This window comes from Rhipicephalus sanguineus, chromosome 2 (genome assembly GCF_013339695.2).
Source record: "Rhipicephalus sanguineus isolate Rsan-2018 chromosome 2, BIME_Rsan_1.4, whole genome shotgun sequence".
In the NCBI taxonomy this organism is placed as follows: Eukaryota; Metazoa; Arthropoda; class Arachnida; order Ixodida; family Ixodidae; genus Rhipicephalus; species Rhipicephalus sanguineus.
The window spans coordinates 93308766-93332491 of NC_051177.1; the positions used below are offsets into that span (position 1 = coordinate 93308766).

Consider the following 23726-nt stretch of genomic DNA (forward strand, 5'->3'; position numbering starts at 1 on the left):
GTAATAGTTGTAGAATTCTGCTCACTGATGCATACTCTTTAGACCGCGCAATTTTGTTATATGCTAAGAGTATCACATGACTAAGCAATTTTTCAAGTACGCGCTGTATTAACCCTAACATTATAGGTGCCGAAGCACATATCCGATTGACATGAGAAGACAAACTTAACTAGCTTGTAATTTTGACGTTAATATGATTAAAACTGTCCGCGCACGATTGTGTAGCCCTATTTAACCGACCGCATTTTGTCTGCAGCATAACTGTAAATGGTTGTTTTGAAAGTTTCTGTTTTTTTCTTGCATTTACCGTAAGTGCCATAAGGCATCTTTGGTGACCATGTGACCGATGACACTGCCAGATGCATGTGGAATAAACTCCAATAATTTCGAAGCTGCTTGGGAATGCGAACGCCACTTCGCAAAAATGTTTTCGAAATACATCCTCCGATTTACGACATTGCTATAATAGAACGCCCTTTTCTAATCGTAGTGACGCCGACTTGGAGCGTGTTTTCTTGCATTATTTTGCGCCCTTATACCTGTCCGCTATAGAAATGATAACGAAGGTGGCTAATGAGAGGCACGATATTCTGGCTGGCCTTTACCCTCGTCTTAATCTTTACGAAAGAAAACAATCCATCACAACTTCAGGGAGACTGCACAAACGGAAGAAAATGAAAGAATAACTGTCAATCGGCATATAAACACGTGCGTGCGGGAGGAGTAACAGATCAGTCCCACGAAAGATACAAGTGACGCCATAAAACGAGCTTTATGACGTCTTACCTTATTTAATTCTTCTGCGCTTTCTTTGTGAATCCCCCTATCTGCGCATTTTTGTGCTGCGCATCGCGTTTTTGAGGAACACTCAGCTTAACCAAAGCCTGTGAAGGACTCTTCTTATGTATATATGTGTGTTTGTGACTGTATGTACTATTTGTGTGTATATGGTGTATATGTGATCATTGTATATACCATAATCACCCGACACCTGGAGTAGCAAGCCAGGCGACAAACCAGGCTAACCTCTCCGGGCATTTCATTAAAGAATCTTATCTCTCTCTATCTGCGCAACGCTCTCAGACAGCATAGTAACGTGCACGACGTCTTCAACATCAGCGCTTTCTCTTCCTGTTTTTTTTAGTGTTTTCCTTTATTGTTGAGTCGCATTTTGCGCGTCCGTCACACTCGCCGGCACAGCCTCCTCCGCGACCGCGAAATCATCCCCTTCGCAGCAGACTCGCGGGGCAACTCTATTCTCCCTCTTTCCCCTTCTCTTTCCCCTCTTTCGCTCCCCATCCGACGCGCCTTTCGGTCGGGGCGGTTTGCGGCTCACGTGGCCCTTCGTGACGACACCGTGACGTCAGAGCGACGCCCGGCGCTCCCATTGGTCGCGACGCGAGCCGGCGGGGAAGGTGGGTTCAAAAGCGCCGGCCCGGGTGCCGCACTTCGGGAAAAAAGTTGGGAGCGCACCAGCAGCCACATCCCGAAAACCGACTCCGACCGCAGGAAAAGCGCTTCCTCTTCATCCCGGTCTCCTCTGGCCGGTATTCATCGCTCCTCGAGTAAAAGAGAGAAACACAGCCGCCAAGGTTCGTGTCACCGTCAAAGCCGTTCACGTCGATCTGCCCTCCGGTAAACGGGAGGGCTTGCCGTCGCCCACCAACTCCGAGAGTCTCTAGCGAAGAACACTTCGTCAAGGTGAGTGACAATCGCTTCTTTGGTTTCTATCGACTCTAGAAAATAGAAGAAGCTTACGACGGCACTGTAGATTTATTCGCGCGTAACGCTCGCGGCTCTCCTTTCGACAAACCGACGTTTAACGTTTTCCGCGATATTGTCACGCACGTGCTAACTGCACTCGGTGGACTTTCAGGTGTCTCGCTACCCGAAGCATGTATCCCGCGTAGACGAGAGAGGTGGGATGACTGCTTTTGCGAGGACAGCTACATATATTGCACGTCCCACTTATTTAAGTACTGTCGGCGGCCGGATGGAAACTGATTGCTGCCGACAATTTATCGGACTTAAAATTTCTTCCTAAGTGTGACGACACAAATAAAGAGTACTTCATAAGGAGCAAAAGTGCGTAATACAATTAAGCATTCAGAACACTGGTCAGTGGAAGCCGTCTGAATTCGGGATTCACGTCCCCAAAAAATTATTTTGTCGTTCGACGCGTTCCAACTTCGCATACGGAGACTCCGCACGCGTGGCGTAATCTCGAGGCCCGTTAAATAAATATCGTTACTAATTTAGTTCTTACCCGCTATTGCTACCTTTCAACGCTTGGAAGTCGAGAATGTTTCTATATTAACTTCAAATAAGTAAGCAGCGCAGTTTTCTTCTCGTAATTCTTCAAAAGACGTGAATAAGGGAGGTCCGTATATTGCATAGCGTTTTTCGTAAGCGCAAAGATTGTTTCGCATCTTCCCGATATAAGTAAATCCTTCGGCCATATTATGTTGTTACTGTGGTGTCACATTTATTCCAGAACTTTGAATACTTGAGTACGAGTTTCGTTACGTCACCTGGACTTCGAAACGCAGAATACGACAGAAACGTCAATATAAAGCCTGTAGTTAGCTTCGCCGTCGCGGGCAATAAAACTCTTATTCTTCTAAGAAAGGATGTTGGTTTCTTTGGATCGACAGATGCAAAAGACTTCAAATAGAGCCCATACTGTCGTTGCTTTTAAGACATCGCAACACACGAATGGAACATAATGCGATAGCGTAAACATAAAGAGCGTTTTAGTTGTTGCGGCTTGTAGTGGTGACGTCGCTCAGCTGCTGCGAGACTCGAGATTTCTCGGCGTTGTCGAACGAATGAGAAAGGAGCTTTCTTCCAAGTGTGTAGCAGCGCCGGCCAGCAGCGATGCAAAAGAAACAAACGAGAAGTGAAGCGACGCATAAGGCAAGTGACGCATTTCGGACTGCGTGGTTTGCATGAAAAAAGAGGCCAGAGGCATGGCCGTGCCAGAGGGGATGTACGCGTATACGAAGCGAGCGAAACAACGGTCCTCGCCGCAAACGGCAGCATTTCAAGCGGAAACGCGAGAGTTGCTACTCGACGATGAAGAAGAAGAACGGTTTGCATCGCATGTACGAGCCACTGTCCGAGGCAACAATACTGCAGGGTACAGAAGGTCCTAAACTGAATTGAAAGTGGGCACATGTATTCCGGAATCCCACGTCGGTGAGCCTGGAGGCCTGTTTTTTTGATAATACAGGAAATTACGTTCGTAGTGCGTATAGATGCTGAACGCGGTTGCGCGAGATGTCAAGTTGCGGTGTTTGTGTATCTTCAGTATGGTGGTAGGAAATAATATTGCGGCGTATAAGATTAAGCTTCAACGTGAAGCATACGCATTCAAACGTCTGGGATGAATATACAGCGCAGTTGAGACATTTCGGGAGATTTTTTTTTGTCGCCGATACTTGGGTGAAGTGCGAAGACTCGACGCGACAAGGAAGTTGCAAAGGCAGCCTTAACAGCGTCGAGAAACAGAAACGTCGACAACCGGTGACGCAACATTTACCTAACGCGCACTATACTCATTGTCACTAGTAAAGACGAGGCCTCTTTTCGTTAAAGCGCCAGTGCGTTGTACAGGTGGCGCTGGCTTCCAACTTTCTTCGCGCCTTGTTCAGAAGCCTGTCGACCTGTACGCTCCTCAGTGCTCTTCACTGGGCAGGTATTCTGTAAGCGTCTACTAATTAGACTGCGCACTTGAGCACTCTCTGATTGGATTGAGCTTGAGTAGTGGCGGTGACGATTGGTACCTCATTCCTCGCTCTTTGAACACCGTCCAATCAATGGACACCGAACAGTAAGAGTCCACCTCTTACAGAATACCCCTCCTAGTCTTTCGAGCGAAAATAACTTATATGCTCTCTACTCACAAAGAAAGTTCTTCCACTTAAACATTTAGAAACACCAAATGTCAGGCAAATATTATGGTGAAGTCAAGGGTAAAACTACACAATATCAACGCGTTAAGCTAACTGAAACCAAGCCTGACGAACGGAGGAAAACCTACGCTATTTCAGATGGCATAGCTCTGATTACCTTGAACCGCATGAGACCTCGTAATGTGGGAGGAAATTTCGGCGCAGGGGGTATTTGCGTTTCTTCCATTATTGGAATGAGTCGCCGCTTCAAGTGATTGAACACTCAACCATGAGTCTAAGCTATGAGCGTAGCTGCTATTTTGCTGTGTCAGGTGTTAATTGTTCTTATTGTTAACGTTAAAAATGTAATTAAGTCCTGGGATTATGTGCGCTAAAACCAAGGTACGTTTATGGGGCACGCTGTATAGTGGCGGACACCAGATTAACTGCGACCATCTTGGGATTTTTGTTCACGTGCACCTAAGTCTAAGTACACGGGAGTCTTTACATTTTGCCGCGATTCGGGAATCGAACCCGCGCCCTCGTGCTCAGCTGTGCAAACGCCATAGCCACAAAACCTTCACGGCGAGTCTTCTTAACTTTCGACATGTAACCAGCTTGCTTTGTTATAGTACTTTACATTTTGTAGGAGTTGTCCTTCATAACATTCAATGTCATCTACATATCAAAATTTATGGCTCAGTTTTTTACTGAAAACATCAAAACAATGAGATACTTCTTTTTATTTTTTCCACTCTCATCAACACACGTGAAGACGACTTTTAAGTAAAAAAAAAACAATATCTCGGCTGGCCTTAATTCTTAGGCATTTTGTTTTTGTTTTTATATCTCTATACTTAACTGTTCCCAAAAGTTTGGATAACCTACCGCGCTTGTAACTCGGCTCCTGCAAAAATACATTCGCTCGGCCACCGCGACTTCGTGCTCAGACGCAATGTGTGGAAACAAATTCATTAGTAGCAAATCCGTGTATGTCAAAGTTTGTATCTCCTCACTTTCGCTGTCGCAACTTTCTTCATTAAAGCTTGTCGCGCTTGCCCATGCATGAGGGCTTAGCCCCGCTTTTCGTTTGGATAAAGGACAATCGCTAACGAATGAATAGGTCCGTTTTGGCAACACATTTCCGCATTGCGCTCAATACCCGTCAGAAAGTTGCGCATAAGCCGGCTTGCTCTTTTTTTTTTTTGAACCTGACGCCACGCACGAAATGCAACTGCAAATTTTATGCCTGAAACAACGCGAAAAATTGGGGGAGTATGGAAACACGCGTGCGGTGTTTGACCTCCCAATGTTTCCCTTTTTTTTTGCCGCCAATTTCTCGCGCCCTTCCAGGCGTGAAGATCGAATATGAGGCAACTATAGCCCGCATCAGAATGTCCTTACCAATGCAAATCCAAAAGAGTAAATTTTCAAAGTATTAACTGTACCACTTACCACAAAAGAAATGCAACCTTCAAAAACAGTACAAGCTGAAGTGTGCTCGTTAGACGAGAACTCGCTGCATAAGCGTGATCGTGAAGGAACTAAACAGAACAAAAATGTAGTCCTCACAAAAAGATTGCGACATTTATCAAAATCGGGATCTTTCTGAATATCCGGGATAGGGTGTACAGTGGTCGACCCGATCGGCTACGCGAAATGTGGAGCAAACGGGGCGAATAAACATGAGCGCAGGCTGGCTGGTTTGCTCCCGAGTGGCTCTGTACGGAAGCCTTTTACTGGAAGAAGGACCTCGTGGGAATAACAAGTTCAAGCGTTCCGCTTGGCATCGCGCTTGACCTCACTGAATGCGGGGCTTAATGCCAGTTCTGCCGACTCGAACTTTTTTTTCTTATTGTATACTGCGCAGGGATTTCACGTCCTTATGCTTTTCAGGACGGAGTTGATCCCTTTAAAACGTTGCTGCGAGTAAAAACAAAATGATCGAACAAAATTTCGTTGTTCTTTTTTTTTGTAATATGCGCTTTTGACAAACTAGAACACCCGCCGTTTTGACTAGCAGTGCGCCATCTGCCTATAGATTGCCTAGCTTTCTCTCTGTATGAGATAAGATGAACAACGGTCAGGCAGCCTCACCTTTTCTTTGTATTGTATCGAACTTCTTGCCCTTATTTGCTTTAATTTTGTTGTTTATTTCATCGCTGACAGAGCCGCTATCGCCAAGTCTGGTATCTTTTAGCAAGGTACATGATCGGGTTAGTTGGCGGCCCATGAGGTCTTCTTAGCGCAAAAAAAAAGACAAACAAACAAAATCTTTTGTAGAAGAGACGAAATGAAGGCGACACGCATATGTGTCGCGTGTGTATCGCTGTCATGTGAGTCGCATTCGTTTCTTCCCTTGTCCAAAAGGTTTTGAGCTAAGGTGAGATCTGTAATTTTTGTCGTGTCCTAAACTGACTTATGTGAACCATCTTTATTATAAAAAAAAGTGGGTCCCTCTTTAAAGCAATCCCGCAAAACGCTGTTTGAAATTACAAGACAGCGGAAGGATTCATGTAACATGCGCGTTGCGCATCTTTTTGAACGGGAGACGGCAGTCGCACTGAATGTATTATTAACTCACGATTCAGTCCAGACAGGTTATTTTTGTACACGTGATGTCCTAATCTAACTGCTCTTGCTCAGCCCGCATAGCCGGGAGGCTGGTAGCGTAACGTGAATAGCGTAACGTTAGCGAGATGATGCAAGGTTAGTGTGGTTACCACAGCCCTTGGTGGCCGTAACATCGATGACACAACATGAATAACCATGTAGAGCGAATTTGACGCAAATAAAGCATAATAAAAACCGGTATAATATAAAAAACCGGGACATATAAGCTTCGGTGTGGTATAAACCATCATATAAGCATATAGCTCGATTAAGATATTTGTGGGCTCCACACAGAGTAACAAGCGAATGGTCACGAGCTTTTCGTTGTGTGCCGTAGAGGTCGTGAACTGCAGCTGTTCTGCCATCCGGTGACCAAACTTTCAAGAGTACGTTGATGATTTTTGTAGATATTGTTTCTTTAGTATGGGCGAAGGCAGGGGAGTAGGACAACGTAGACGTTGCGAGTCCGTACTTATAATTTGCGCATGTAATTTATGGGAAAATGGGTAATTGATATATATAGAACGCAATCTTTAATGGCATTTCCAGAGACGTTAGCCTGGTTTATCGCCTGGCTTGCTACTGCAGATGTCGGGTGATGACTATGGTATATGCATTTATGAAGTACACACACAAATAATACGTGCAGTCACGAACACACGTATATACACAAAAGAGTTGTTCATGAAATTTCTTTAAGGTGAGTATAGTTCTCAAAACCACCAACAGCGTTTTTATGTTGCGTATCGTACAAACGCTGCTTTGCCACTGGCCGAGAAGGTGTCGCAGCTCCAAGGTCAAGTTCCGTTTCAAAGGAAGCGTTGCCACCAGATTTTGTCGTTCTGCGTCGTAACGAAAACAGTCACTCAGGACGTGTTTTAAATGTTCCGGAGTGTTACATGCGGTGCACGTAGGAGGGTCTGAATGCTTAATGTTGTGCTTAAAGTGGTTCGTATAGGCATGGTAGAGTCTTTTTAACTATGTGTCCGGATAGTCAGCTCCAACGTAGCTTACCATTTCATATGTGAGCGACTATTCAATAACGACGACAGCACCAGCGACTACGACGGTGGTATACACGGTCCTTATTCATGTTGGCAGACTTCGGTTGTGGAAGTACAGCTGTGGGAAGAAACGCTGCCTGCTATCTTAGCAAAGCTTTCCGCTTTCGTGCTTTCCTTTATCATGTACATACGTCTGTATGTACGTGTCGCCGCACGTTGTGATTTATCGACAAGCCCAGTTCTCGTTGTCCACAAGATGGAAACCATATTCTACTAGGAGTATGGTTTGGGCCGGCTCAGAACCTTTTATCACGACCACGAGCTTCTTTTGATGACCACGAGTCGGCAGAGTCTGCGATGCGCGGCAGGCTGCATGAAAATGAAGGGTCAGTCACGGGACTGAGTGGGAAATCAAAAGCAGCTTGTTTACGGACCGCGAAGGACAGTCGACTACTGGTGCATGGCCACCGCGTCATGTGTTACGGTTTCCACGCTTCAGTTGTTCTCCACAGATTCGTATTGATTCTGGTGTTGACTCGGGAGCGCAATTCAATTTGCGGAGTGCGAAGTTTTAAGTTGCGCGTTTGTTTTCTGGAGAAGTGCTCTTAAATGAAATTTGATGCACTGTCTTCTGTTTTTTTTTACTGGTAGAAACTTATGTCTCAGTCGACAGGACGGCAAACGGTCTCGAACGTTTTAGTCAAAACACTGCTGCTGCTGCTGCTGCTGCTGCTGCAGTCTCAAATCACAACTGTGTAATTTACGCTTTTCCTTGAACGAACCTGTAACACCAATATACGAGAGAACCTCCGAGGGCGGTAAATCGCTATAGTTTAGCCCCTTACAAGAGAGTGGCGGTAGTTTAAAGCATAGCCCGTTTTCAGAGGAAAAGATCCTCAGACTGTGGCCCTACGCGTCGCAGGCCAATAAAGCGACACGGGCATTTCAAAGTGATCAATTGTAGGCGGGTTATTCCCTTAATACCATTTCCACAGAGTACACTCTTAATCAGCTCCTGGTTAAATGCTCACTATATCCAGGAAACCAGACGAAAAATGCTCGGTTTCCTGGCTATATCTAGCACTTTAAGCGGGACCTGATTAAAAAAGTGTAGGGTAGCAAACGGGACGCGCGTGTGGTTAACCTTCGGGCCTTCCTTTCTTTCCCCTTCCTTCTCGGTTCAACCGTAGCGTCAGTCAAGCTGCTCAGGTGAGCCACAGAAGCCAGTGGATGTTGTTATGGTTGCAAATTTACGACACTAATAAAACATCTCACGTAGGGGCGTAGATTTCTCCGCGTCCTGAACGTAAGAGTTCCCTCGAAGGCCCGCCTTTTGCATATAAGGAGGACTTGAGGCCGGCTTCACTAAATGGCTGGTCTAGAAACGTAGCGACTTGTCAAGTACTGTGTCAGCGCTGTGTTTCCGTTTCGCTTCTTCTCTCTGTCCGTGTGTGTGGTTGCGCTGCCGGTAAATTTCAAGTACTAATATTAAAGGACATCTCAAGAGGCTGCACACTAGCAATCTTTACTTTTGGCGTCAACCACTCGAGGTCTAGCTCTAGCTTCGCGCTAGAGCGATGAAAATGCTTACTGTGTTGTATGCATATTCTCCACTATACGAACGTTAGTTCGGGACGATAACTTAATGTTCGTTTGTTTTATATTCGTATTAAACGACAACTTTTGATCTACCACCTTCTAATGGTTGGTAAATGTAGAGCCCAGCCAGTTCTTTGTCCTCCTCCAACTGAAAGAGTTTGTAACAGCGCTTGATACATGAGAAAACACTGATGCTAACGAACTTGAAGTAGAGGGCCCCGGATAGAGTTGTACGTCCTGGGGTTTTTTAACGTGCATCAACTCATCGACATACGAACATTCTTGCATCTTCTTAAACAAACATGCTTCCAGCATGGCGTTAAATTGAATTCACCACCCTTTTGCATAGCTGCGGGCAGAATATCCACATACAGAGATGCAAACGAGAGAGACGACGAGGTTAACCAGGATTGGAACAATCGGTATTTTAACCTACTCTAGAGAGAAGGAGAAATGAACAGCCTTTTACTTATACTACCGGGTAACTTTACGAACTCCAGTACGCCGCTTGATCATCGTATGACGTGGTTTTATAACGCTCGAACGTTGATGAAGTTGAATCCAGTCACTGCGTCTACATAGCAGCTTTAATCATTACGTTGGCTGTCTGGTTTATTTTCGTACGAAAGGAGTCGACAGCACGGGAAGCTTAGTTCACCGCCGGCCAGAATTTTTCGATATGTCCTCGACATGTCAGCCATCGTTACACCGCCGACGTCTTCATGACGCAATTGTTTCGTCACCGTCATCACGATTTTCGTTATCATCATCGCTGGTTTTTATGGGGTACTTACTATTTTTTTTGCTCTAGTGTGTCTCTATGCGGCTTTTTCGTCGCATTGTCGTTTCTGCCTGGAGGCGTTCTTCTAGCGCCGGTGCCCAACCAATGGCAATGCGATGTCTTTATTTGGAGACCCTTTGTGTGATTTTGTTTTTGTTAAAACACCGTTTGGTTGCGCTAATCTTTTTTTTTTTCACTCGGGAAGTAATCGTGCAAGAATATTCTCCAATTTCCTGCGGGAAACGCGTGTACATTTATATCAATCACGTTAACTTTCCTTTGAAGTTGCTTGTGTTAGTAAACACGTTCGATAAGTTATCATTCCTTAGCATTTCCCACAAAGGAAGCACAAAATTGACCTGATAGAGTTTCTCAAGTTTTCTCCCAAGCAGCTTAGCGACATGCGCAGGTTGTCGACAAAGAGCCATGGCTTGTCGAGATGCAGATTGCAGCCGCTTTGCATTTAAAGAGTTTTTTCCGCAATTTACCTAAGCGACAAATCTAGATCGGTTGCTTCGGCCATACCGCTTTCATGGGAGGCGCCTTTGTTGACCGAAGGTTGTTCGCTCTGTTGCAGGATGCTAATCCGACTTGGCATTTCCGGGGTTTTCTCTCAAAAGTGGAATGTAAATTTCTATAATTAAAAAAAAAGATGTTTTTTTCTCATTCTTTGTCGCAAGAACTTTATGAGTTGAAATTCTTGGCCCATGACGTAGCAGACTTAGCCGTGTGTTATTTTACAAAAAAAAAAAAAGCCCAATAAAGGCGCCGTGGGATCCCACTCACTTGGACTCTGAAATCTGAGTTCGTGGCACAAGCGCAAACGGCGTCATTTCAATATTTGTTGGCAACAGAACAAGCTTATGGTCAGAAAAAAAAGTTGTTTCGCTCTGTTGGCGTGCTCACTCGGCGAAATTCGGTGCATTAGGATGCCGTGAATACGTGTTGTCATGTTCCAGGCACCCTATACCATACCGTACCATGCCATACCATACCATACCATGCCATACCATACCATACCATACCATACCATACCATACCATACCATACCATGCGATGCCATACCAGGCCACGTCATACCACTCCATACCATACCATACCATACCATACCATACCATACCATACCATACCATACCATACCATGCGATGCCGTACCAGGCCACGTCATACCATACCATACCATGCCATACCATACCATACCATACCATACCATACCATACCATACCGTACCATACCATACCATACGATATGATATGACGATGCGTATATAAACAATCAATGAAGAACAGTGGGTGGCCAAGCTACCAGGCCCAGAGCCGAAGAATCAGCGCAGCCTGAGAGGACGGGCTAGAGAGATGACCATTACCCGCGGCTACCTGCAATAAGAAGGCCGCCCAATCAGGGCGCACACTGCGCATGCTCAGAATAAAAGTTTACCCCCTCCTGTTCCTCCTCTCTCTTTCTCTCTCGCCACGTACTTTTTGTCCTGTTATCTTTTTAACGGGAGTTTCATCTTCAACTTTCCTCTTTCGCAGAACATTACGAATGCTGCCTCCTCCTATTTGCAATTATGCTCATTCATTGTGTAAATGCCTGTAGGTATTTGTTCGGCATTACGCAAGTTTTGATTACGTCAGCGCAAAGAGAGAGTGAGGGTAAGCAGAAAGCGTGACCTGCCTCGCTTTGGTCACGTGCAGCGCCACATCGACTGCATAGCGGAGCTCTTGGCGAAAGAGTTAACTTTGCTACGATTCGCGTTCTGACTGCAGTAGAGAAACGTAATAACCGAAAATGACGTTTCGTAACAAAGAATAGCTTCGGTCTATTAGGAAGGAAAAAAAGAGCGCGTCAATAAAGGAACATTCTGCGTTTTCTGACATTATTTCTTTCCCTAGCGACGGAGTCTTCATTAGGCACAAGCTCGCTCATATTCGTAGTGGGTACAGAAATAAAGTAAACATTCGATGACGTAAACTATTCGGTCGAGGCCAGCTGCGAGACGGCGAAAACCTGTTGCGTCGCTCATTTCTGGGGCGTGACCGGTAAATCAATTTGGGAGCTTCGGCGATTTCGCGAATAAGCGAAAGGCGCGGCCATATTCCGTTGCGTTGTGTAATCGATTTTGGCATAGCACGCTACTGCATTATGCTTTTGCATAGTACCACCAGCTACTTCTATCGGGGCCCGCTGAACAGTTGGGGTCCCCTGTTTGAACTCTGCTTTGTATATGCTGGTTTCGAACTAATGTAGTACCCAGCATGCGCCCTCGATGCAGAAGTTCGCCCCGATGAACATGTAATTTTCTTCCACCTGGCTTGCTCTCTTTAAGCTCCCCGTGTCTCCACCCTACATTTTTTATTTTTATTTTCTCCGCTTTCAGTTTGATGCGTCTATACATTAGTTGTACGGTCCGCTAGAAAGCGCTTGCCTTGCGGTAATTTACTTTAGCCCACAAGGCAAGCAGTTGGAACAAACGACCTAATTTTCCGCGGTGGACGGGTTCTGTCTTGAAACTTACTGTGTAATGATCCTCTCCTCTTCCACTGCGTTCCTCTTCTTTGAATAAAAAAAAGTACGACAAGAAAAAGAAATTTTTTGGCTGAAGGCACTTTCTATGCAAGCACGTTCTCTGTTTATTGTGCAACGCGAATAACATTCGAGCCAGAATATCGGAATTCATAGGTTTGCATGAAAGACCGTTCGAAATTGCGCTTCATAAACGGTGCGAGCTACATGAAGAGTTACCTTTCCCCTCCCGCAGAATAAACGGAAATGTAAATGAAAATCTTGCGACAAAAGTCGCAGTTCTTTTTCTCATGCGCGATGTAGGCGAAGGTGAAATAGACAAAACACGATACAGTGCTATACTTTGTATGTCACAATTACACAGAGCACCCGCCGTGGCGGTCTAGCGGTTATGGCGCTCGACCGCTGACCCGAAGGTCGCGGCTTCGAATCACGGCCGCGGCGGCCATGTTCCGATAGAGGCGAAACGCTAGAGACAGGCCCGTAGCCAGAAGGGGGGGGGGCAGCCCCCCCCCCCCCGAATTTTCGTGACACATGGTGTTTTATCGAAAATAAATCATGAAAATAGGCGTTTTTCTCAAATAGTCAAGGCTTTCAGCAAGTGGGCCCTCCCCCCCCCACCCCCCCTCCGAAAAAATTCCTGGCTACAGGCCTGGCTAGAGATCCCTATATACTTAGATTTAGATGCACGTTAAAGAGCCACAGGTAGTCAGAATTTCCGAAGCCCTCCACCAGGGCCTCCCTCATAATCCTATCGTGGTTTTGGGACGTCAAACCCCAGCAGTTAGTATTATTACATTTATACAGCGTTTATTTCCAAGTATTCATGATAAATGAACACGACGGCGCGCATTTTTCCTGGAACAATCTGTTTCATATACAAGTACATCTATAAAGTCGTCAGCAAGGGGTTGATGACAACGGCTTCACCAGCAGAGAACCAACTTGCGTCTCAAAGAATATCCGTGTAGCCTTGATTTGTCTCAATTCATTGCATTGGTCGAACAGGCGCGCGTAAGCGCAGCAGATTATTTTCAATTGGAACGGTCCAGCTTGCAGAGGAATCATTTATTATTATTGTCGCTATAATATATATATATATATATATATATATATATATATATATATATATATATATATATATATATATATATATTATATATATATATATATATATATATATAGAGAGAGAGAGAGAGAGAGAGAGAGAGAGAGAGAGAGAGAGAGAGAGAGAAGAGACACAACTAAGCGATTGTCTTAATTTTATTTGCCAACGGTTTCGACCGGAGGACCGGTCTTCGTCAGGGCTTATGAGTATTTGCTCATAAGCCCTGACGAAGACCGGTCCTCCGGTCGAAACCGTTGGCAAATAAAATTAAGACAACCGCTTAGTTGTGTCTCTTCTCTTCTCAAGTACGTTTGGCCCATTGGAAAGAGAGAGAAATAGATGAAAAGGAAGAGGCAGGGAGGTTAACCTGGTGCGAGCGACCGGTTTGCTACCCTGCACAGGGGTGGGGATATAGGGGTCGGAAAGAGGGCAGAGAGAGAGGGAGATAAAATAAAAACAAAACAAAACATGCACACATGCACATACATGCAGGATGTCCTATCACAGCCGTTCTGATAGCCCGGTTGAACGCAGAAAGCGCATTAGCGCCTGCACAGCCTTCTTCTGAGACGTAAAGTCCTGTCGGTGGCGCAGGATTCTTTCTTCTGAAAGAGTTCGGCTGTCCAATTTGTCAAGCGCGTTGCAAAGTGACACATTGGAAAAGCTTCTTCAATATATATATATATATATATATATATATATATATATATATATATATATATATATATATATATATATAGAAAGGTCAGGCTCTGACCGAAACGTCGACGTAATAATGAGTTTCTTGAAGTGCCACCTCTCATACTATATATATATATATATATATATATATATATATATATATGGCACCAGTGGGTCTTTAGTCTTTTGCTCGCGATTGCATGCGCAGAATATGTGGCCCAATGCCATAACAACAGAAAACAAAACCAACGGTTAATATGAGGTCTTTCATGACAAAAAGCTCACGCTGATTCGACAGCAAAATAAAACAGTCCATGTTCTTAGCATTTCTCTAGAAGGCCGCCTAAACGCGGTAGGACGACGTTGAGTGTTCGCTGGAAGTTTCATCAGTGAGGATAAAGGATATTGCGAAAGCTGAAACTTCTTCGCGGCTTCGGCTAATACAAAATTGAACTTTATGAACGAAAAGAGAAAAGAAAACTGAAGGAGTCTGTTCAAACGTCTTTAGGTGCCGAACTGAAATCCTCTTCGCTGTCTTGACACCGAGTCTGATAAGTATTGACAGAACCACGTCTGGCTCATCTTCGCTAGTTAAGATGAACCAAGGGAACGGAAATATTTCGCAGTGGGAATGAATACGACAAGTAAAAAAAAAGAAACGTCTGACAGACTCGTGGGAGCGTAGAATGTTCTATCCGGCATACGCAGCCACGAATGTTCTGCGCTCGACATTGTCCCAAGGGGGGGACCGTAGGCACAAGCCGCGCGACTTGGCTTGACACGGCGCTGTGCACTGACACGGCGCCAGAGCCCTGCGGGGCGTGCAATGGGGTTTAGGTCTGCGCTCGAGTCTAAGCCGATGACGCTCTGATGCGTAATGGCGAGCAGTGCTGGAGCCCACACGCTTGCATAATAGACACACGGCGGCTGTCGCTTCCAGTTCTGCGCTGAATTATTGTCGAGTGCAATGTCAATGTATAGATGGGCTTGTCGATACTTAATATATTCTGAAGAAAGAACGAAAACAAGATCTCATAAGCCTTTTCTGGAAACTGCTTAGGCGAAGGATAGGCCGAAAATGTATGCGTTGAAGCGAAGAATTTGACCTGTATACTCGCTCGTTATTATTTTACGGAATACCACAAAGACGCATGAGCAAGGCGCCTGACAGGTTATGGTTTCTGAGTAGACTGTGCAGGAAGCGAGCATGCGCGTGGCGCAGGCGTGCACGTATTATAAGTAGGCTCTCTTGACACTGCTATGCTTCATTGAGCCAGACATCCTCTTCTTCACCTGATACCCTGCCACCATTTAGGCCACAGTTCACCATCTTCAGTAAAGGTTTCAATCAATCAATCAATCAATCAATCAATCAATCAATCAATCAATCAATCAATCAATCAATCAATCAATCAATCAATCAATCAATCAATCAATCAATCAATCAATCAATGCTTAATGCGACGTTGGTCCAGAAACACGTGCAGTGCATAAATTATGTCCGTAGTGGCTAGACCCTTTTTTACTGAAACAAAGCCCTCGTAGTTGAACGCCCATCATCAATAACGACAACAACGCGACAGCATCATCACACGACACGACATTATCATCAACAACAACAACAACAAAAATCATGCAACACATCGCGTTTTCCAATTGAACAAACGGTCATACAACGACCCTACTATATATATATCTAAGCACTGTTGCTGTCGACTACTACACATTCGAGTATTCTGTCAGTGACAGTAAACAGGTTAAGCCGATCTCGGGATTCTAAAAAAAAACAAACAAAAAACCCGTCATCCGTCACGCAACTTGAATATCAGGGCCGCCTAGCTCCCGCCGTCCCATTTCTGTCAAGTGCACGTTTCCTTTGTCTCACCGTGCTTTCGTAAGCCAACAAACCCGCGCCGTTGCTTCTCGCGCAGCACAACAAAAGGACGACGCCATCATGGTAAGCGGTGTTCCAGTGGATCGCCTGCTGCTTCCTATACACGTGCGCTCTTAGTTTTCCCCATCCTGTGACAGAAAACCTCACGTGTCACTGCGGGTGTCCGGCAAAGATGGACGTCCGGCCTCCGTTGCGCCTCCCTGGCGATGGACAATGACCAAACGTCTGTCTTTAGAGTATATATACGCGACAAAATCACAGCGTGCTTCGTCTTCCTTTCCTATTCATTTTTGTCTTATGCGCAGTCTGCAGAACGGGTCACGCGTTCTGCAGATCCCTTCGCGTCCTCGTGACCACCTGACGCAGAAAGAGGTCACACTGAGGGCGGCTCACGCTCATAGGCGCGTGGATTGGAGCGCGCGGGAACCGTGTTGTCCATGTCTTTGTGGCAGTTATCTTTATCTTTTTTTTTGTCTGCAGTTCTCTTTCACCGCTGGTATCAATAATGCACAAAATGAAAGGCCCGACACGGCAGGAACTCGATGCAGGGTTTGTCATTAGCTGTTCCCTGCACACAGCACTGCGGTCGTTTAGTCCTATAAACGCAATCGGCCGCCTGTCAAAGGCCTCCTCTCCTTCCTCAACCTCCTCTCTTTCTCTCTTTTCCTAACGCACACGCTAGCCCGAACGCACATGCAGTGAACCGAGCCCTCGAGCTGCCTTGGCAGCGAACGTCGGAACACAATCTCATTTGCGCTTCGTCTTTCAAATCCTTACGTCGGCGCGCGTTACAGCTAGGAGAAATGAAGTTACAAAAGGGAGAAATGTGACCAGCGCTGAGAAAGAAAGAAACATCGAAGAAAGAAAGTAGTTGGAGTAAAGCGAAGGAATTCCCTTCCACTAATCATGTCTTTCTGAAGGGGATTATGATTGTGTTACGTGGCTGCGCGAGTAATTCCGCTGCGGCCGGCCGGTGTACTGTCGCGCTGGGATGGCGGCGGGGCGTCTATTTTTCTTCCCTGTCGCAGCAGAAACGTTTGCACCTGCCTTAGGGCATTCAATCTCTCGTTTTCTTTTTTTATGTCCTTTCTTTACTCGAATGCATAACGCACGGTCGTTCTTGTTGTGCGTCGTCATCGGGGACCGCCCCGCGCAGCATTTAGACTGCTGCATACTTCGCGCTCGTTTTGCGAAATATCGCGCAGGTTCGACGCACGCGGTGCTGGCGAGCTTATTGAGCGTTTAGCGCGCCTTCCCACGGAATTGAGCGCTCGTGCGCGTTACCGGCTGAGCATGCAAATGAAGGTGCGAATTGGGCGCGAAAGTTTTTGTTGGTTTGATGGCAAGGAAGGCGTTAATTGTCGGCGTTATATCTCGGCGCTGAAGTCGAGAATTCTTCGAACGGACGTACAAACTCACCTGTGTTATTAGTATTCTTACGTTATGAGTGAGAAAAAAAGAAGAAGAGAGGTAGTCGTGAATCGCTAACCAGAACGTGACAAGTCTTCAAACGAAGCGAGTAATCGTGTAGCGCTGTTCTCTAGTAGCGTACAATTATGAGCATGTCTAGAAAACCGAAAAAAAAAATCCACCGCTGAAATTCCGTGGAGGCATTGCGATGGCGTTGCCAATTCAAATAGAGCTGAGGCTTTGACATTTAGAGAAGTTTGCACGGCAGAGCGTGGAGCTTTCCTACCTCGAATGAAGATAATTAGTGTGAATGAACGACATTGTTTCGCGAGCGGCAAATCACTTACGAGAAAATAAAAAAATCAGTTAGAGAAAATTAAATCCCCAGAGTCGGATAATCAGCAAGTAGCGAATTATCTTCTGCCGCTTGTTTGAGGTTTTCGCAGCCACCGTTAGGACTTTACGTCCTGGAAGTTAGTTGACTACTTTGAACCAGTTGATAAAGTCTTGCTGGAGTACGTACCGGTTTCGCCCTAACCGCGATCTTACTTCGCCACTGAGCCAGTCGCTCTTCTGCTGAATCTACGACTGCCCCAGCGTGCGCAATACACTTCATCTCGCTCTTAGAGCGTGAGCTTGACCGGCAGACCAGAGTGTCTTGAAGACACTGCATAAGAGATAACGATGTCTTGTTGACGTCAGCCAGTTGTTGGCGTTACCCGGCTTACTTGTCGAGGACCGCCTGTAAGGAAAAAAAAAAAAACGAAAACGAAATCTCACTGTGTTTGAGGTCTACCAAACGTGCAGTCTGCTGGAGTGGTACACAAAAAAAAAGAAAAAAAAGAAAAAGGATTCCACGGAATATGAGGATGCCAACAGGCGCACCCTGCGATAAGCTATAACAATAATTCTTAGGGTTTTACGTCCCAAAATCACGATATGATTGAGGGATGCCGTAGTGGAGGGCTCCGGAAATTTTGACCATCTGGTGTTCTTTAACGCGCACCTAAATCTAAGTACACGGACCTCAAGCATTTCGCCTCCATCGAAATGCGGCCGCCACGGCCGGGATTCGATCCCGCGACCTTCGGGTCTGCAGGCGAGCACCATAACTTCTAGACCAATAAGTTAAGTTATGCGTAACTTGCGAGCGTGTGACAGAATAGACATCATGTTAAGTTGGGTTGTCAGTTAATCCAGTGTGATGTCAGTGTGATGATGGGTTCGTGGGCCCCCAGACACAGACAGAGTCAAGGACAAGAAAACATTTATACACAACACTCATCAAAAGACAAATACATAGCATACACTTGCTGGACACTAATATACACAAGTACTCTTCCCTAAGCCTAAATCCCTACAGTCCTATACGCCTACGCGAGTATCTGCGCGTTCTGCCTAGTACGGAGTCTATTGTTCCGTAGGCGTCACTCACGGCACCGATGACCGCGTAGCTGACGCACGCTCGCAGCAGGAGATGCACGACGAGCCGTCGACGTGTCGGACCCAGATCCCGAGCTGCTCGCTCAAGACCGCACCGGACCACGATGTACCCGGAGTAGCACCGAGTCCACTCAATATACAGTAGTGCCGGACCGGAATACGTGGCGCGAGGACCACGCCCTCAGAAGTCGGTAGTGCGGACACCCAGAAGCCTCAGCACCATGTGCCGACTCGGTAGCTGGCTGGTCTCGGACACACCATCAGTAGCTTGGCCTGGCCCGCTCGCACGTCCACCGCAGGAACACGCCGCAAGGCCTCGCCTGGGACACCCGTTCGCCTCAGGAAACGCCAGGCTCGTCCCGGCTGGTCTGATGGGCCCCAGCTCGCGGATCGAACGAGCTGCTTCTTCCTCGATCTCTAGCCACGCACGCTCTCTCGTCGCCGTTCTGAAGCTCACGCGCTTCACGTTGGCCTCTCTCGCGCGCACTCCGTCGTCTTCTTCACTTTCGTTTTCGCTTCTTAATAACACCTACTTACTACATTCCCCCCAACTTTCAGTACGTTGTACACACGTAACATACAGTTCCCGAACATAACACACAAGTTCAAACGCTTTAAATATCGACAGATACAGAAAGAACAATTGCGCTATGATAACATGACAAAAGAGTGTGTACAACGGCAATAGGTCACTGCTCAGTAAAACCTGCACGACTCATATAGTCAGGGTCCACATCGTCTACCAAGAGTGTATTTCTACGTGAAGGTCATATTGCATGAGAAGCAAACCCCACCGTAGAACTCCCTCATTTAGGTGCTTCACTGACTGAATTCACGTATGTGTTTGCCGGTCGCAGCGCAGAGCGAACGGCCGGTCATACAGAAACATAATGGTGAATTGGAGCCACTCCTGTGAGGCGTTCTTCTCCGATTATAGTATACGCGGCTTCGCGTGGTAGACCGTGCGGTCATTTCTTGGCGTAGTGGCTTGCGCTCTTCATATTTCTTCAACATGTTTATATGAAAGAGCGTGATTTTATCGCCAAGGTTGACAAGGTAATTGCGTTTGCCGCATCTTCCGATAACTGGAAAGGGACCTTTCCAGGAGAGTACCATCTTGTTGGTATCGGCAGGTAAAAATACCAGCACCTGGTCACCTGGAAGAAGCTCACGCTTTCTCTCTTTCTTGTTTCCGTATCTTTTCTGAAGCGCCTTCGTCTTCTCCAATTCTTCGTGTGCAAGTGCACAGGTGCTTTCTAAACGTCGCCGAAGCTCCAACATATGCGTGTATGTCGTCTTGGTCTCTTCATCAAGGCGACCGTTTGTCCACAGCTGTTTGAGAACCGCCATAGGCCCGCGTACATATCTGCCATATAATAGTTCAAATGGAGAGAACCCAGTATCACACTGAGGAAGCTCTCTGTAAGCGAACAGTAACGGTTCAAGGTAGCGGTCCCAGCTTTTCGGACGCTCTTGACACATGCGCCCTATCATGCGTTTTAATGTGCCATTAAAGCGCTCAATCAGACGATTAGCCATTGGATGGTATGGCGTAGTGGCCAGCTGTTTGAACGAAAGCAGTCGACTGAACTCCTTCATGACTGCTGACATGAAAGATGTGCCGCGATCACTGACGATCTCTCTTGGTATGCCGACGTGGGAGAACATTTCCATGAGACCCTCTGCAACCTGCCTCGATTCAATGGAGGGAAGTGCTACCGCATCGGGGTATCGCGTTGCAAAATCTATCATTGTCAGTACGTAGCGATTGCCCTTTTCAGATGTTGGTGACAATGGACCGATAATATCGATGCCAACTCTCGTAAACGGTGTCGCGATGATAGGCGTGGTGCCCAAGGGAGCGCGTCCCCACAGGTGACGTGGCACCGTCCGTTGACAGATGTCGCAAGATTGCACGAAGCGTTTTGTGTCGGATTGGACACCCGGCCAGTAGAAGTCTCCAGTGACCCTGCGCACTGTCTTCGTGATACCTTGATGGCCCGCTAAAATGCTTTCGTGGGCTAGTTTCATCACCACCTCACGCAACTGTCGGGGTACAACAAGTTGCTCCAATTCAGTCCCATCTGGCAACTTGTGCTTACGGAATAAGGTTCCGTGCCGAATGAAAAACACCGTTTCCCGATCGTTCGACACGATTTTCTTCCCAACCGCCACGAAACAATTTCGTAAAGTTTCGTCATCCGCCTGGTATTTTTTAAGCGCCTCACTTCCACTTCTAAAGCAGGCAGCGTCATCACAGGTAAGGAAGTATGCTTCCTCGTTCTCCTGCTTTCCCACGAGGACTTCTTCAGGTTGGGGCCGTTTTTCCATGTCTTCACGTGAGCGTTCATAGGCTTCCTTTGCATTCGATCTTGGTTGGGATGCGGGCAAATCGCCAGATACATTCTGCGCACCAGTGACAGCATTTCCTTTGCTAGAGTCTGTGCACGGTGCATGCCTTGTTTCCACATGGCCATGTGGTGCTGACTTATTTGGAGGTAACGTATCCGGCAGCGCTGCGCCCTTGATATTTCCCAAAATGACGTCATATAATGGGTCAGTCATACACTTAACGAGTACCTCCCCAGTAAACAATGTACATTGCAAAAAGACTTTTGCCTCTGGGAGGTATCGCACAGTGCGGTCCAGTAAGTACACTGGGCTCGTTGTTCCCGTGAACTTCTCCTTCGGAACCAAGGATTGCCGCACGACGACCGTGTTGTAACCAGTGTCTCGAAGTACATGCACTGGTCTGTTCTCTAGGAACCCCTTCACAATAGGCATGTCGGTGACTCCAACGGTCTCATATCGTCGACTTAATGTGGCGTTGACGATGGGTATGGTTTCGCCGTCTTGGAGAACAACGTAGCCCCTCCCCTGCTGTTCAGGTGTCAAAGCTTCACGTTTCTCCGACAGCATACATGATGCCTGGTCTTTGCCAAATTTCCTACTGGGGCATCTGTCACTGCTGTGACCACTTTTCTGGCATACTTCACATCGGCTGGAAGCATTTCCTTTCGTGCGGGACCAGCAGTCAGCTGCGCGATGGCCTGCCTTGTCACGCAGGAAACAGCGACTTGCGGGCTTCTCCATCTTCTTCGCAGATTCTGACTTCGGCCCCGACGGTCCTGGTTCCTTGGGAATACGTTCTTTTCCTAAGTTTGTGAGCGCCTGCGCTTCCATGAAGTTGTCTGCAGTCTCGCACAGCGAACTCAGTGTCTTGCAACTTCTTTCCTTGAGAAAGATCCTGAGTGCTGGAGAACAACCCTTCATGAATTGCTCAGAAATCATAAGTTCTCTCAAGCTAGCAAAGCTTGTCTCCGTTTTGCCCATCTCCAGCCAACGGTCAAAGTAGCCGGAAAGTCTTGCAGCATACTGCAGACCAGTCTCGTTCTCTTCGGGCTTGGATTTACGGAATTTTTCTCGGTAGCCTTCGGCAGTATAGCGGAACCTCTGGAGAAGCGCTGCTCTTAGCTGATCATAATTCAGCGCGGCTGTTGGATCTAACCGGCCTATGACGGTTAGTGCTTCTCCTGCCATACATAGGCTAAGCGAAAGAGCCCACTTTTCACGCGGCCACCCTTGATATGTTGCAACCCGTTCAAACCGCTGCAGGTACGCGTCGAGGTCGTCCCGTGTTTCATTGAAGGGCGGTATCAGCTTATGAGGACTGCAGACCTCCGTTATCCCTCTGGTGCTCGTGCCAGATCCTCCTTGCTCATCAGTTTCAGCTGACTGTAGCCTCCCTGTACTCTCCTGAAGTCGAAGCTTCAGCTCTAGGATCTTCAGCTCCTGTTCGTGCACTTTCTGCTGCTGCTCTAGTAGCTTTTGTTGTCTCTCTGCATTTTCTTTTGCGACCTCGCGTTCTTTAGCGCGTTCATCGCGAGCTTGAGCGCACTCTCGTTCTACCCACTCTATCAGCTCAGCATTCTCGAACCCTAGCTCTCGGCCAAGTGCAATAAATCTTTCCTTCTCCATGACACAGGCTGTATCTGAATAATGGCTTCAGATTTTAATAAGCCATCCTGGCAGGCTCGCCAAATTGTGATGATGGGTTCGTGGGCCCTCAGACACAGACAGAGTCAAGGACAAGAAAACATTTATACACAACACTCATCAAAAGACAAATACATAGCATACACTTGCTGGACACTAATATACACAAGTACTCTTCCCTAAAGCCTCAATCCCTACAGTCCTATACGCCTACGCGAGTATCTGCGCGTTCTGCCTAGTACGGAGTCTATTGTTCCGTAGGCGTCACTCACGGCACCGATGACCGCGTAGCTGACGCACGCTCGCAGCAGGAGATGCACGACAAGCCGTCGACGTGTCGGACCCAGATCCCGAGCTGCTCGCTCAAGATCGCACCGGACCACGATGTACCCGGAGTAGCACCGAGTCCACTCAGCATACGGTAGTGCCGGACCGGAATACGTGGCGCGAGGACCACGCCCTCAGAAGTCGGTAGTGCCGGACCCCAGAAGCCTCAGCACCATGTGCCGACTCGGTAGCTGGCTGGTCTCGGACACACCATCAGTAGCTTGGCCTGGCCCGCTCGCACGTCCACCGCAGGAACACGCCGCAAGGCCTCGCCTGGGACACCCGTTCGCCACAGGAAACGCCAGGCTCGTCCCGGCTGGTCTGATGGGCCCCAGCTCGCGGATCGAACGAGCTGCTTCTTCCTCGATCTCTAGCCACGCACGCTCTCTCGTCGCCGTTCTGAAGCTCACGCGCTTCACGTTGGCCTCTCTCGCGCGCACTCCGTCGTCTT

At 47.1% G+C, this 23726-nt stretch overlaps 2 protein-coding genes across 3 annotated transcripts in view; one reads left to right on the top strand and one right to left on the bottom strand.

Annotated features, from left to right (window-relative positions):
* Positions 1–23726, top strand: part of LOC119383400 (uncharacterized) — a 132914-nt gene that overhangs the window by 13054 nt on the left and 96134 nt on the right. The window contains exon 1 of one of the 2 annotated variants that reach the window (XM_037651506.2): positions 1435–1701. The exons of the other annotated variant lie outside the window; for it this stretch is intronic. The gene's annotated coding sequence lies outside the window, so the exon portion shown is untranslated. Of the gene's footprint in view, positions 1–1434; positions 1702–23726 lie in introns of those variants that run through there. 2 annotated transcript variants of the gene reach the window in all.
* LOC119381749 (uncharacterized) lies at positions 8207–22930 on the bottom strand. Its single transcript, XM_037649515.1, has 2 exons — positions 21553–22930; positions 8207–8292 (listed from the first exon to the last, which is right to left on the bottom strand). Exons 1-2 carry the CDS (start codon positions 22928–22930, stop codon positions 8207–8209), a joined length of 1464 nt encoding a protein of 487 aa, XP_037505443.1.

Bases quoted from the DNA above. Each gene is read 5' to 3' on its own strand.
- LOC119381749 (XM_037649515.1), bottom strand. From the start codon at position 22,930: ATGGAGAAGGAAAGATTTATTGCACTTGGCCGAGAGCTAGGGTTCGAG. The intron at 8,293-21,552 runs GTACATTGTTTA...TTGGTGTTACAG, and splicing joins GGCAAAAGTCTTTTTGCAAT to GTTCGTTCAAGGAAAAGCGT.